This window comes from Eupeodes corollae, chromosome 1 (genome assembly GCF_945859685.1).
Source record: "Eupeodes corollae chromosome 1, idEupCoro1.1, whole genome shotgun sequence".
NCBI lineage: Eukaryota > Metazoa > Arthropoda > Insecta > Diptera > Syrphidae > Eupeodes > Eupeodes corollae.
In genome coordinates, this window is record NC_079147.1 from 115,012,745 (window position 1) to 115,027,631 (window position 14,887).

Consider the following 14,887-nt stretch of genomic DNA (forward strand, 5'->3'; position numbering starts at 1 on the left):
TTATTTAATTATATTAATTTCATTCTCCTTTAGGGCAGAACATATTTCCACCCAACATTTATAACAAATAACAATATTTAATAATGTGCTCATAAAACGATTTAATATTATGGATATAGTTTGAAGAATCATTAACACGATACTAACGTGCTTTTTCCTCATATTATAATATAGAAGAATTCTATAGTCTAGACTTTAATTTGTATCAAAAGCGTGGAAAAAAATAAAGGATTTATAGTAGATCCAGTGCAATTTAAAAATTAAAAATAAACTTATGAAACAAGTTGAAATAATTATTCTGTCTTTAAAGGAATATTTACTACATACGTCATCGTTCAAAAACGAAAATGCAAAGCCACGTCCTTCATTACTTGTATCTACTAAATTTATATTCTCAATGAATAAAATGTGTGAAAAATAAAATACAATATATTTAAAACCATTTTTTTTAATTCAACATACAAACTGCCCCACTGTAACTCATCATCGTTGCTTTCGCCATCCTGTGCCGCGCACCTTGAATGCTTCATCACATCTCCATCATCATTGTCAAATTGATTTAAAACTTAAATTGATTTACGTAATCTGCTGTTGAAATTTCATTTAACTTCGATTCGAATTGCAATCTCAAAGGATTTTACGAAATCTTTTTTTCTTTTTTCTTGTAATCTTTTACTTTTGGGCCTCGTCTTATTTTTCTCTTCCCACTATTTTTGCATAAAATTACGTCGATCTTTGTTTGAGTGAAACATGTTATTAGACGTTCAAGGTCTCAAAGAAATTGAAATATACCAAAGTGGCGAAATGGTAATCAGAACAGAACCACCTCCGATGAGATGCTGCAAATTTTGGAGTATTACTTCTTTACAAAGAAATAGCTCTAGGTAAATCCATCCACCCTCAATTTCTTAAGTGGTGTGGTATGTATTCAAGCCGAAATAAAGGAATGTTCCTCTTTGTTTTTGTGTTTATGCTGATTACCGATTGCCAGAAAAATTATTAAATTTAAGACTATGACAACGACAAAGTTGACATTTTAATTAAATTGTTTAATATTCAATGGCTTTGACTGTGAGAATGGGTTTTCAGTCTGAGGTAGGTAAAGAAAATAAACTTTATTACCTTTTCTTTAGCATTGATGAGTTAATTTTGTTGTTAAAATTTGTGTACTTAAGAGAAAAAACATACACCGTTTACACTTCGTTCACATGATTTAATACTCGAATTTTCATAAACAAAATCACTATAATATTTTAACCTCCCTTTGGCAGTATTTTTTAATCGATCCTATATGTCAAATTAAACACTTTGACATTTCTCGAAGTTTAAGGATATGTGAGATCCGGATTTGTGAATATCAGGAGTAGGAGCAATCTCTGCGCAAGACATATTATTGAGCTTGAATTGAGTAAACCTTAAATTCTCTAAATTACTCGATTTAAATTATTGGAATTGAAACAGAATATAGACACCAAACTCAATGGAATGAAAATGGATTTTCATGGAAAAATCAAAACACTTTTGGAAAATAACAACCGCCTAGAAACGGAAATTGAAAATCAATTTAAAGTTTTAAAAGCGATTTTGGCCCGTTGCAAGTGTACTAAATATCTAAACTTCTTGAACGTGCCCAATTCAATACACTAAGCATACTTTATCTTAAATGTGAAACCGTTGACAAGCCGTCTCTTGCAATTGTAATTTGTCTTCATTATTAATTCTTAAGAAATGGGTTTATTAATAGGCCCTTTACTACTGTCTACCATCTACCCATGATTATATCCTATTGCTAATATCATATTTATGCTGATGACGACTAATCACAAGTTCCGACAAAAAACAAGTTGTTGATGCCGAAAGTAAAATTAATAAAGATTTAGCAGCCATTGCCGCATGGTCTCTTGCAAATAAATTTCTTTATAATCAACCCAATAAAATCTAAAATACTATCAATTTTCAAAACTCATCGATGATTTTCGACCTACAGTAATAAAACACACTTCTATAGAAATGGTAAATAAAAATAAAAAAAACTTTGCACTATTTTAGTAGCAATATGTCCCGTAACGAAAACGACGAGCACATATACCACATTGAAGCTAAAATATGGTTTTTAAAGAAAGCCTTTTTTATATTGTAATGTAATTTTGTATAACTTTTGAAATACTGATATCAGCTTATCAAGCATACTATACCGATGCGCAATCCTTCGGGCATATTTAAGCCTTGTTTTTGCGTCTCACATTTAAAGACATAATTTAACCTTTATCTATATTCAGAATTCCCCTAATTGATATGTAAAGTCTTTTACATGCAACCGTCTATACCTACTCGTAAATAATTGTGCGTATAAATTCAAATTGAATATCGAACATATTTAGAAGGAAAAGCTTTTATATTTATGTTAAACTGCAGGAAAATAAGAGTGTACCTTTTAATATTTTTTACGCATTCAGAAAAAACTTATTTCATTTGAATTTTTCTTTTTATTTCCAGAAATTAAATGATTAGAAGCTTTCATCTGTAAAAATGCACTGCAGCTCCAGTTACACGTATTATATAGCATTGTTAAGCTAGAAACCTATAGTTGTGAAAAAAGTTTTAAATCAACTTGCGGTAAAGGCAAATAGCCAATCAATTAAAAAAAAACTACATTGAGAGAGAAAAAAAACTAACCGGACAGGAAAAACTTCTCCTTTTTGCAAAACCACTCTGGTTAATTCCCTTAGCAAAAGAAAGTCGTGCAAACGGCCTGCTATAGGTACTCAATACGGAATACGGATAAGATCCAACTTTAACTCAGAGTGCATACAAACTTTAGTGCACCATACATAGATATATAACTTCATCCGTCCATATCAATCCTGATCGAATGGCTCGGCAATGAACAAAAACTTTGCCTATCAACAGCCATAATAATATTTCAATATAAAAACTCACATTCCCATATTTATCCAACATTCTCCGAACACACATTTATCTTTAATTTCTTTGTGAAAGTTGGCCGAACTTTCTATCAAATTCTGGTCTCAAATTAAACGTATTGATACGAAACAGAGTTGTTGTCCTTTTCTTTTCTCGCATTGAAACTAAATCCCCAGAGTGTTTCGAGCAAAATGACGAAGAGGCCAAATGATATTATCAATAGTAAAAAACTTAAAAGAAGAATTCATCATCATCAGGAACAGAATCTGGACAAGGAGCAGCAGGAACAACAACGGACTGCCATCGTTTTCCCCACGATAGATCCCTCAAGTGAACAGACAAGCAATATAAATTTTGGTAAACCAAACTGCATTGCAAAACCGTCTTCTTCAAGTATTGCTTCTCAGAAAACTTTGCAGCCACTCAAAGAACTTTCAGTCCAAATCACTACATCAAGTTCTAAGGCAGCACCCGAGCAACGCAAAGCCACCTCCACAGTCACTACAACTGCCACTGCAACTGCAACTACCCTTCTTCTACCATCTTCCTCGTTAGTAAAGTCAAAGAAAAACTCTCCACTATCACGGGATATGGAACAACAGCAGCAAGAACAGAAACTAGGATATTTGTGCATACAGCCAACTTCAGCAAAAAAGGCTGCCCAAACGATAATGCTGAGTCCAAACGGAACCACCAAAACAGCGTCAGCATTTCTAGCTACAACAAATAAAGCTTTTACAACAACACCAATAACTACAACACTATCAACAAGGCCAGGCCAAGGAGCTGAAGTTAGAGAAGCATCATCGTCTTCGTCTTCATCTTCATCTTCGTCATCATCATCATCATCATCATCATCGCTTGTAGCTCCCAATATAGCCGAAAGTTCTTTGCAAGTCTTGTCGTCCTTTAGTTCAAGGAGGAAGCCGAAAAGAAAAGTTTCCCAACCATCACTTGATTGCTTCTTAGTTACTGCAATATTCAGTACAATTTTCCTAATGGTCGGAAATTTTCAAATCGGTAAGTAGAACACAAAAATTCTAGAAAACTTCATATATTGCCAACTTTTTACCTACATATTCCAAATAGAATTATTATTTTGTATTTTCAGAGTTTTAGTTTTGTATTCTAGTTTCAAGTATGTTTTGCGCAATTTAAATTTTTCAATATCCATTGTTTGTGAATTGATGTAAAGTTTAATGTTTTTTTTTTGAATTTAATATTTATTTTTGTGGTAAATTGCCTGAGGAAGATGCCTTGCTTTTACTGCAATTTAAGTAAAAATAAATTACAAGTTGTATAAGGATATGCTAACATTTAATCTTTTGTACCTCACAATAAATTTAATTTATTTATGTTTTTTAACATTATTAGGGAACGATGATGGTTTTGTAATTGAATTTTATTTTAAGCAAGAACAATTTGAAAGCAGTTTACCAGAGAAGTTGGTAGCATGAAACCATAAGTAAACTTTTAGAAAGTGAAAGTCAATTTTAATTACACATAACTTCCAAGGTCAAGGAACCCATTGTAAATTTGAGGGATTAGTTTTATAAAAACGTGTGTTAATAATAAGCACTACTTAAATCTTCAACAAAATCTCTTCATTTGTTTGTGAAAATCACATTTATCACGGGTATGACCGTCTTAAGATTGATTCAGATTATTGCCTCAAGTGTCAAACTAAAAATGTGTTTTTCTTTACTTTTGTGTAAAATTTTATACCTTAGTCATTTCGTTTCGACCAAGTGTTTGAGTGCTACCATACTTAGTGCGACCATTCATTGAATTATCATCATGGTTGGAAAATATCTCCCTTCCGCCTTTTTGTCTTTTGAAATTCGCGGCTATGTACAAAGCACTACAGAGCTCGTATTTGGCAATACTATACATCATTTGAAAAGTCTAGACACAAACATATTATTAGTTTGGATATTGCGTTCAACAGTTATAGACGTGTAAAGTGGCGTCTCGTGCCATCGGCCAAGAGATGGGAGTTAGTCACAAAAAGATACAAACAAAGATTGATGCATGCTTAAACGTAAAAAAATGTTCTGGACCAAATCAACGCTTGTGATATGCTGCTGAAACGGAACAAACGCCACCCAAATTTGAAGCGGAGAAAAAGTGCTAACATATGTCCAGACGCTTAATTCTACCATCTACTGCGAACAACTGGACCGCTTAAAGCAGTCGATCGATCAGATGTGTCTTGAATTGGCCAACAATACACCCTGTGTTGTTCCACCAAGACCACGCCAAACCACACTCTTCGTTAATGGCTCATTAGAAGCTAAGGGAGCTCGGATGGGTCGTTTTATCGCATCCACCATACAGCCCCGGACTTAGCGCCAAGTGATTGCTACCTGTTTCTGTTCATGGCGAGAGCTCTTGGTAATGTTAAGTTGAACTCAAAAGAGGCTTGTGAAAAGTGGCTGTCCGATTTCTTCGCAAATAAGGAGGGGGACTTCTACGAGGAGGGTCTTATGAAGTTGCCATCTAGATGGAAAAAGGGCTTCGAACAAAATGGCGCATATTTTAACTTAATCCGTTCATTGTTACACTTTTTATAAAGCCTTGAATAAAGAGAAAAAAAAGCTGAAGCTAGATTTTTTTACAACCTTTATTTTTTAAATTTTCAATTGTTTGAAAAAATAAATTAGAATCAAAAAATCTAACTCATAATGTAACTGTAAGTAGATCTTTTATTTTATTTTTGTTTAATAATAAAACTAAAATGATAAAGCAGCGTTATATGACCGTCTTTAGACGTTCTTGTCGGTCACCGTGAAGTTATGGTGTTTTTTTAATTTAGAGAAGCGGATGATCAATTGGCTGAGTTTATCGATTCAGTAGAAAGCGAAGGTGATGTTTACAGCAGCGATGATACCATCTGTGATCATGATGACGTTGTTCACAATGTTGTGCTGAGATTTCTGAAAATGATGGAGAAATAGTTGAAGTATTCATACATTAAATGAATCTAGCTTTAACAACAGATGCATCTAAATCGAAGAGAACCCGACAAGTCAACAGTTTCCTCAACTTTTATTGCTGAAACTATACACAACTATAGCAATCCACTTCATCTGCCATTACGAATTCCCGTTTTATCGTCTAAAATAAAATAAATTAGGTGGCACAACAGTCCGTAGAGAACCAGGGCCTAGTGACTTACAACTCCCAAACATTCCTGATAGCGAGTAATTGGAGGGATGATGGGGGGGTGATAGTTTATATACCGAATCCGATCGGCTAATTTGAGAAAGCACTTTTCAGGACAAGAATTACTTTTGAAGGATTTGTTAATTTCTCGCATGAGGCAGTACCCCGGTGTCACAGACAGGGATCAAACCCAAGATTCCTCGCATGACAGGCCAGCGCATTTACCGTTATGCCATGGGTACTACTTCATCATCTGCAATTACGACTTTCCGTTTTGAAACAACTGAAAAGGTCACGATCTCTTTGCCATCATTTTAAGTTACTGGGCCAATAGCACAGACATCTTCTGGGGGATTCAATGGAGTGCTTAGGTTTGGCGTGAAAGCTGAATGAGCCTACACGTAAATAAAGTTACATTTTGTGGTGATGCATCACTCCCAATGAGTGCTTATCGCTAAAGAGACAAATCGTTGTTTCAAAACTTCTGCCCCAGAAACAAGAAATTGTATCGGGTAGCTTCTGGGGCAAACATGACTTCTTATCGATCCAAAAATCTTTGACATTAAAACAATTTCCTGCAATAATCAGGCTTTTATGTTTTTAAGATGAATCTCAAAGTGGGAAAAAGGAGAAACTGGATACGACTCTTTGTTTCAAATCCATGTTCAAGCCAACAAACTCGTAAGATGTTTGATTCAATCCCAAAATCAGCAAGACTTTGTTCCGATGAACAGCACGAAGAGGAAACACCATTTTCGTCAATATACATACATATATGACTTATTTATATTAGAGTTCAAATTGACATATTATTCATTGTTTTTAACTTGGTTTTGAATTTTGACACTGGTTACGTCAAGTAAACACAGAAAACTATAGGTGCCAGAAATTGAAGGCTTTTAAGTGGAATGGAATTTTTTGTTTCCCTTATCAAGCTTTCTCCTTAAAATGATAAAGAATTAGCAAATTCAGACGGTTTTGACATTCTTACAATAATTAAGCTGATATGATTTTTTTTCTTGATTAGCGACCAATAGGTCTAGTTATATTACTTTACAATTTTATAATATAAAAATTGCAACTGACAATAGGATGCACTGATACAATAAGATGCGATACTCAAAAAGATTCTTACACTACGGCTACATTAACAAACAAAAATTAATTGCCTTCCGAAACTGCAAGATGTTTGGTTATGAGGGAGAGCGTAAAGAGTGCTATCTGCTCGTTTGGTTTCGAAATTCCGTTTAAGATTGCATTACGTTACCCTTTTGTTTATAATTATAAACTATTACTAAATAGTTCCTTAGTAAAATGTTTAAATTAAACCACAAAATTATGTTTCTCGCAATTGAGAATATTTCTGTCCAAAACCAACTTTGTGGAAGAAGCAATTATCGCATGGCCAAAAACTGAAGTATAGAAAATAATATACGAGGCATTTTGAAAGACCACAAATCACAAGCCCATAACGACGACGAAGGGAGTTGGTCAGGGGGCCGGCCGGCCAAATGCGATGACTGACCTGACCTGCTCGTATAGAGTTGAATTCGTTACGTTATGATTCCAACGAGCAGTGCTAGTTTTAGTGCTTGACGCCTTCCTTCGCCTCAAGAGTGGATACAAACTAATTTAATTAAAAACGTTATTTCATGTTTTTGTTTTTTAATTTTTTTGTTATGGGTTTGTTTGTGCGGGTCTAGGAGAGTGCGCTTTGAATTGTAAATGGGCTACCAACGAATTTGTATTTGATAAGGGTGCAAGACGTGTTTCAACCCCCAAGAGGGTAAATAAAACGTCGCGCTTTGTTAATGACGATGATGACGACAGCAACGATGATGATGACGATTTCCTCTGTGTATAAATAGTGATGCAATTATTTTTGCATTCTGTAATTAGTGTCGTTAGTAATGGGTAAACGAATGTTTGTAGACCGACGACGGACGTCAACGTCGGGCGCTATGAAGTTTTATTTCGCTGATGATGATTTCCAATGTTGGACATTTCCAACGGACATTTTTATTTGTATTCCTTTGGGATATTGGCCAACGGAAGAGGAAAAAATGTATAAAAACTAATTGTCTGGTATTTAACATTTTGACATAATGGAAGGTTAATGGGATTATTATGGAAATAATCATATAAAGAGGTCAAAGAGTGTAATTAAATAGTGTAGTGTAATTCATTTAAATAGGTCTTGTTTAATAAAATTCTGAAGATAATAATCTACCTGGCCACGCAAAAGATAATTAACGAATGTTTATGCATCGAAATACATTTAAAATTGTTCGGATTTATACCTATGTAAATATATAAGTATGCGAGTTATTTCGAATTTCATAAGTTTCATGTTGTTGGTTGTCATGAAACAAAACATAAAACAATAACAATTAACTCATCGATATACTAATATCGCCAACGCATAATGGCATTTTAATTTATAAGAGAATTTTAACTTTTCATTGATTTTAAATTTTAATGTAGATGGTAAATAGGAATTTTTATTTATTATTCGAAACATATTCAAACGGAATTGAAACTACTAACGTTTAATCTTGTTGTACATTTATTTTTACTGTCTACACTTGATTTTCGTTCAGCGTATATTTAAGATAAGATTTAAGGAATACTTTTTAACCAACTAACAAAAATAGTAATAATTTTATTGGCCTTAAACAAATGCGTTTAAGAATTGTTGTGAATAAGAGAAGTTAGACCTAAAGATTTATTTAGATAAGATGTGCGCACATTTCAAGGTATCTCTTATTCATCACAGCGTAGCTTAATTAAAGCTTGATTTTTACTAGTCTGAATAATTTACTTACTTAGGTCCTCAGACCTGTTAAGTCTGTTGGGAGCCCTTTAATGGGCATAGGGCCTCTGCTACGCCTACTCGCCATTGTGTACGGTTTCCGGAGATGTGTTTCAGCTCCCTCCAACTCTTGCCTAGTGACGCTGATTCCGCCTAGACTGTCCTACGCCATGTGCCTGCGGCATGGCAGATCTGGTAGTTGGCGATTGCCTAAAACTTGGTTTAGGCTAGCAAAGCAACTTTCTTGCCATGTCGAAGTTCTTGATTTACCTTGTCGTGTTGGCCCCCGGGCAATGATTTGTGTATCCCTATATACATAAGTTAGCAAAAATTGCAAGGGCGAAGTTTCCTGACTCTTCAGGATAGGTTACGGAGATTAGCACTCCTCGTAACTGAACTCCATTCCCCTACGGAAACTGAATTTACGCCTCGGATAGTTAATGAAAGCCCCCTTGATTTAAAGTTGTCTTCCGTTTACTAAATATCATTTAAATTTGAGCTTTGTCCAAGTTTGTGCTTCTAGAAGAAAAACCTGACATTTTTCTGAACATTTTGTTATACATAATTGAATTTTTATGTAGTGGCACTTTTTTGTTATTTTAGGACTTTCTACAAACAAATTGTTTTTGATCAGAAAAGATTGTATTGTTATAATGAGTTGGTTTGGGACAATTCAGTTTCTTAAAGGAATAATTGATCAAAATCACAAAAAGTTCTGAAAAAACACATTAAGGTTTTGAGGAATATTTTTGTTTGTGAAAAGTTTTTGTTTAAATATAATGAAAACTAGATCATACGACTCAGCTAAGAAACGACGTCTTCCAGAAGTTTCTGACGATCGAAAAAAGGAAAACCCCGCAACCCTAAGAGATTTTTTGCCTCTTAGTGTCTTCAATTATGTTAGCTAAATGTGTCTATGAGCTTCCGGACTAATCCAAGCCTCAAAACGAAAGAGTTTGTATGACAAAAGAAAATACTTTGGCGGTATTAGATGCAGCGAAACCATCACGGCATCAATATAACGTAATAAGAATAAGTGCCGCAGACATGTTTAAATCTTACACAATTTTGCAAAATACAAAAAAAGCATGTTATCCCAAAAGAAATCCAGTGAAAATCACAGCTACATGCGCCGAAGTGAGTTTTCAAGTACTGCTTGATTTAACATCAAAACGATTTATTTTTATGTTGGAATGTTTTTTTGACACATTAAAAGAGGAAGAGCTTGGGAAATGTTATTTAATATAAAAGTGGGGTTTCGATGGAAACTCGGGACATAGCTTTTCACGACCTAGAAGCCGACGATTCTTCTGTTTTTATATAACCTGTTTAACGTAGGAAGTGGCAAAACCTTCGTTGCTCTTCGATAAATTATTGCAGACCCCTGAAAATTGAAAAGTCTACAATAATTTGTCGGAGAAAGAGACAACTGATGTTTCAAAATCAGAAAAAGCTAGAATGGATGCAGAGATCCAAAATATTCAACAAACATCCAAGTTTATCGGTAATAGGTCTGTTAATTTGTTCAATGATAGATGGTTAGATTTCCAATGTTATAACTGCGAGCACTTCAACACATATGTGGCTCAACTTCGGTAGACTTCAACAATGTCGATGATATGATATAGACGTCTTAAAAAACAGAGCTCCTTTCTTTTGAAATTCCTTTTCTGCACGGTTAGATACGTATGTTTCAATGTCTTGTAATCTTGTAAATATAACATACATAGATATCACCCTCTAAAAAATGACAAGCGCATGAAGGTGACAAAAAAGTCATGGCAGCAAATAAAGCTGGAATTCAAAAGAAGGTTCGATAACGTTGTGGTTTAATCGCAGACAAACCAAAAGGTCGAATTTGTTTACAAAAATGACGCCAACACAGCTAGGCGATTTTTTCTAAAGCTGAACTTTCAGCCGAAATAACTTAAGTAGTCATAGAACTTCCTAAAAAATGCATACAATTATGATCTCTGTTGCCATTTAATATGATAATGATGTTGAAAAATACAGCAAATTTGCATACAAAACAGCAAGACAGTTTATCAATAAATATCCATGGTATCGTTTGCCTCCAACTATACATAAATATTTTATTTATGGCCCAGAAATTATATCGTCTGCACTTTTGATTATCGGGAAGTGCAAAAATAGCGAAGCACAAAGATTTCAAAAATTTCTGTGAGAACTTCTCCAAAAAGATGACACTGGCAGGGATCGAACCCAAGGTCCCAAGGCCTCTGGCATGGCAGTCCTATGCACTAGCTTTCACTCCACGGGTACTACAAATTATGTGCTTAGTTAATTAATCATATCTGCTTGCTTTTAAACCGGCTAAATTATAGAAGTTTTGTGTTATATAATACAAATTTTGCAGAAAACACTTGTTGTGTGCAATAATGCCTTGGAATAGCGAGTATTTTTTTTTTCTTTAATGCTATTGGATTTACATTTAAAACTCATTTCAAAAATTTGTCCGGGAAAATAATCCATAACCAATATTTTATTTTTAATACCTACCTTAAATCTCTTAAACCTTCATCCATGGTTCACCTAAAAGAGTAGAAATGTATGTGCCTTAATACACAAATTAAGACAAACATAAATTTACATACAAAGATGTTTGTTTTTATCTTTATATCTAAACACATTTTTTTGCAAGCACACAAATATTTATGCATGTATGTATATAAATAAAATAAACACCTTTTACTATATGACTATACCTATAGACATCGTTCTTTTTTTACCCTATAAACAAATATGTATAGGAGAAGAAAATCAAATGCTGAATTTACTGTAAGTGGTGACAGAATTATAATGAAAATGTATTTGATAGCTGTCACCCGAAAAGGATACAAGGTACATAAACACTTTTGATAGCTGACGTTTCCTTTTCAGTAGCACTAGATTCTTCTTGATCTCCACAAATCTACCTTTTCATTATCGATTTATGTTAGTCTTGTCATTATCACGATACATAAAACCAAGGGTGCAAATTGACAAGACTCCTCTACCGTCTACCACTATGTCCAGCAAATCACACACAAATATTTATTATTATATCTACTCTGTATGTTTGTATAGCCTCTTTGACTACATTTTTTTTTATCTGTGGATATTAGTCCTCATCCTGCCGGAATCCGGGTCCGGATGCACACAGCACACACGACAGATCTCACATTTATTTCTAAATGTCAAATTAAGAACCCCAGCTCCAATCAACCATCTGGAACGTTCCCTGCATAACATGCCCGATGATTTCTGTCATCCTTTGGTTTTATCTTAGTTCTGAACGTAGAATAAACGTACAAACTTGATGCTGTAAGTAAGTATAGGGTTGGCAATCCAGGGCCAGTGTTACCAGTTAACAATTTCCAAACAGTGCAAATACTAAGGTTCTTGCATAGTTTAAAAACCATTTTATTTTCAAATTTTATATAAAAATTATTAGAGTATATGCAATTTATTAAATATTTTAATTATTAAATAACAAGTATAAATTGTTGTTTTATAATTCTTTGTACCTATATAAATACCAATAAAAAAAAATGAATTCATCACACACAAACAAAATCCAAAATAACAAACTGTTTCTTGTGGCGAGAACTTTAGTAACTGACATCACAATTTTATTTCAGGTTTAGATGCACATTGAACAAAATTGCAGTCCAGTCGTAATATAATCAATTCAATACAAACTGAAAAGGTCTTGGCTTTGATCCCTGCCTGTGTCATCTGAAGTTTTTCCCCGGTTATTGCCTCTTCCGAGGAATTGACAAATTCTCCAAGAGTAATTATTGTCATGAAAAAGTGCTTTTTCAAATTTGCCGTTCGGATTCGTCTTAATACTGTAGGTCCCCTCCATCTCTGCCAACAGTACTCGCACACATGAATGGTTGAGAGGTGTAAGTCACTAGGCCCTAATTCTCAAAGGACTGTTGCGCCACCCTATTTATTTAATACAAACTGGAAACAAGCCAATGTGGCAATACTGTCCAAAGGGAGCTCAAGTTGTACAGCAAGGATATCACACTTACCATACACCTATCGAATAGGTACTTTCGAACACGAACAGTATACAGTACATAGCTTTCCTACATAATATATAAACATGGTTCTATTAAGCTATCCTAAATGATGGTAAATGGAAATAGTAGAGTGGTGGTTGTCAGATAAATTTTCTTTCTCTTCGTACCTCTCAGCGCCTTTTATGTAGGTGCCGGATATCGAATACAAGAATTCATTTGATATGATTGAGATGTTGGTGGGAAGCTGAATGCACCAAAAGGTAAGATAAGAAAAGATAAGAAGTTTCTTACTTCCGATATCTAACCTAAATTGACGTGTGATAGTCAGTCGAAGCTTTCCTACCAACTGCAGTAAAATGAACAATCAGAAAAACTTTTATAAAATCGAACTCGACCGTACTCATATTCTTGGTGGCGTTTGTGAGAATTAAGGTTTTGATTTTTATTTCAAGAATACCTTTAATCGAAGACGATGAAAGTATGTTTTTTTTAATTCTTTGAATCATTTAGAAAAGTCGTATTTATATCAAATATGGAAACTGTAACAAGAGTTTCAGGGAATTACTTACAAAGACATAAAATGGTTTTTGAAAACTTTCTATTCCTAGAAATCATAATTAAGGTTACTAGGCAGTGAATTCCATACTTTTCATTTTCAATTTATTACACAATGCCGGAACCAGCACTGGGAATTGGTCGTAGGGGTCATGACTACCCTCTGGGAGATTTTTTTTTAAATTGTCGTAGAAATTTCCCGATATTTTTAACTATTTATTTTTTATATATGAAAATACAATTTGAGTTTTACTGCTTTAAACTGTATTGCTAAAAGTACTACTTTTAACTGAGGATTAGGCCTAGAACAAAATATGAACCGGAAATCCAGCATTATTCCAATCGCACAGCACAAATTCATCAACTTTTGACAAATGGACAATCCAGGGGTTGGTAGTCCTATAAGCGATGAAACGTATACAATTATGTTATGCACGGAAAGAATTCTAAGATCAGATCAAGAAAAATAAGCTTCAAATCACGAAAAATGAATCCAGTTTTGTACCTTGGCTGCGAAATAAGTAAATTCCGACCTTTTGCTTGAAATTTCATAAAATTACCAAAATGAAGATATTGATACTCAAAAATTATATTTCACTTCATTTGAGTAGTAGGAAAAGAAATATTGCAAACAGCGATTTGCAATTTGATATTAATTTCTATCAATTTAATGTTTGTTTTTATTGTAAATTTCAGCAATATTTTTATATTAAAATTGTTTTGCGACCAAATAGATTAGTTTGCTTATGACAACTAAAGTTTTGATACTTATTTTTTTTAAATTGCAACTTTTGAGTTAGAATTTAAAAAAGGTTATTTTGCAGTTTGCAAATGACAGTCACAGTTTTGATACTTAGTTATCTTTAAATAGCAACTTTTGAGACGTGTTTTGAAACTATTTTTGTGGCAACTTGTAGGTTTTAAAGATTAATTTACTTTCCATTTTCAAGCAATCATGTACAGATTCAAGAACAATTTTTTGCAAAATCAACAGTCTCCATTAGTGAATTACAACTTGAACTTATTAGTTTTCGTATTCTCAGGGATATTTTTTTAGTTCATGGGCCGAATTACAAGTTCTTGCAAATGCAAATTGCAATGAATATATTCTAAAGAGCAATAGTTTATAAAATCCAAAATATATAAAAAAGACACATTGAAAGATTTCTGTTTTTTTTATTGTTTTTAACTTATTTCTAGACATACAAATTTAGAAACTTAAAATTAAAATATGTTATACTAGTTTTGTTAATTTTTAGTAGGCATTACCAATCGATGGTCCTTCTAAGATTTTATAAGTTGGCCATTCTTGTATTAAACTTGAAATGTCCTTTGTTTCCAAGGCTATTTCTTCTGCACTTTCCTTTTGTGTGGTCTTCCACTTGTTCTCCAATGTAGC

At 33.7% G+C, this 14,887-nt stretch overlaps 1 protein-coding gene across 2 annotated transcripts in view; it reads left to right on the forward strand.

Moving 5' to 3' along the window:
- LOC129953652 (hemicentin-1) overlaps positions 1–14,887 on the forward strand; it is a 403,952-nt gene that overhangs the window by 198,311 nt on the left and 190,754 nt on the right. For both annotated transcript variants that reach the window (XM_056066975.1, XM_056066976.1), the window contains exon 3: positions 2,497–3,945. In XM_056066975.1, the coding sequence (XP_055922950.1) occupies positions 3,117–3,945 (829 nt within the window). In that variant the 5' untranslated portion in view covers positions 2,497–3,116. The remainder of the gene's footprint in view (positions 1–2,496; positions 3,946–14,887) is intronic.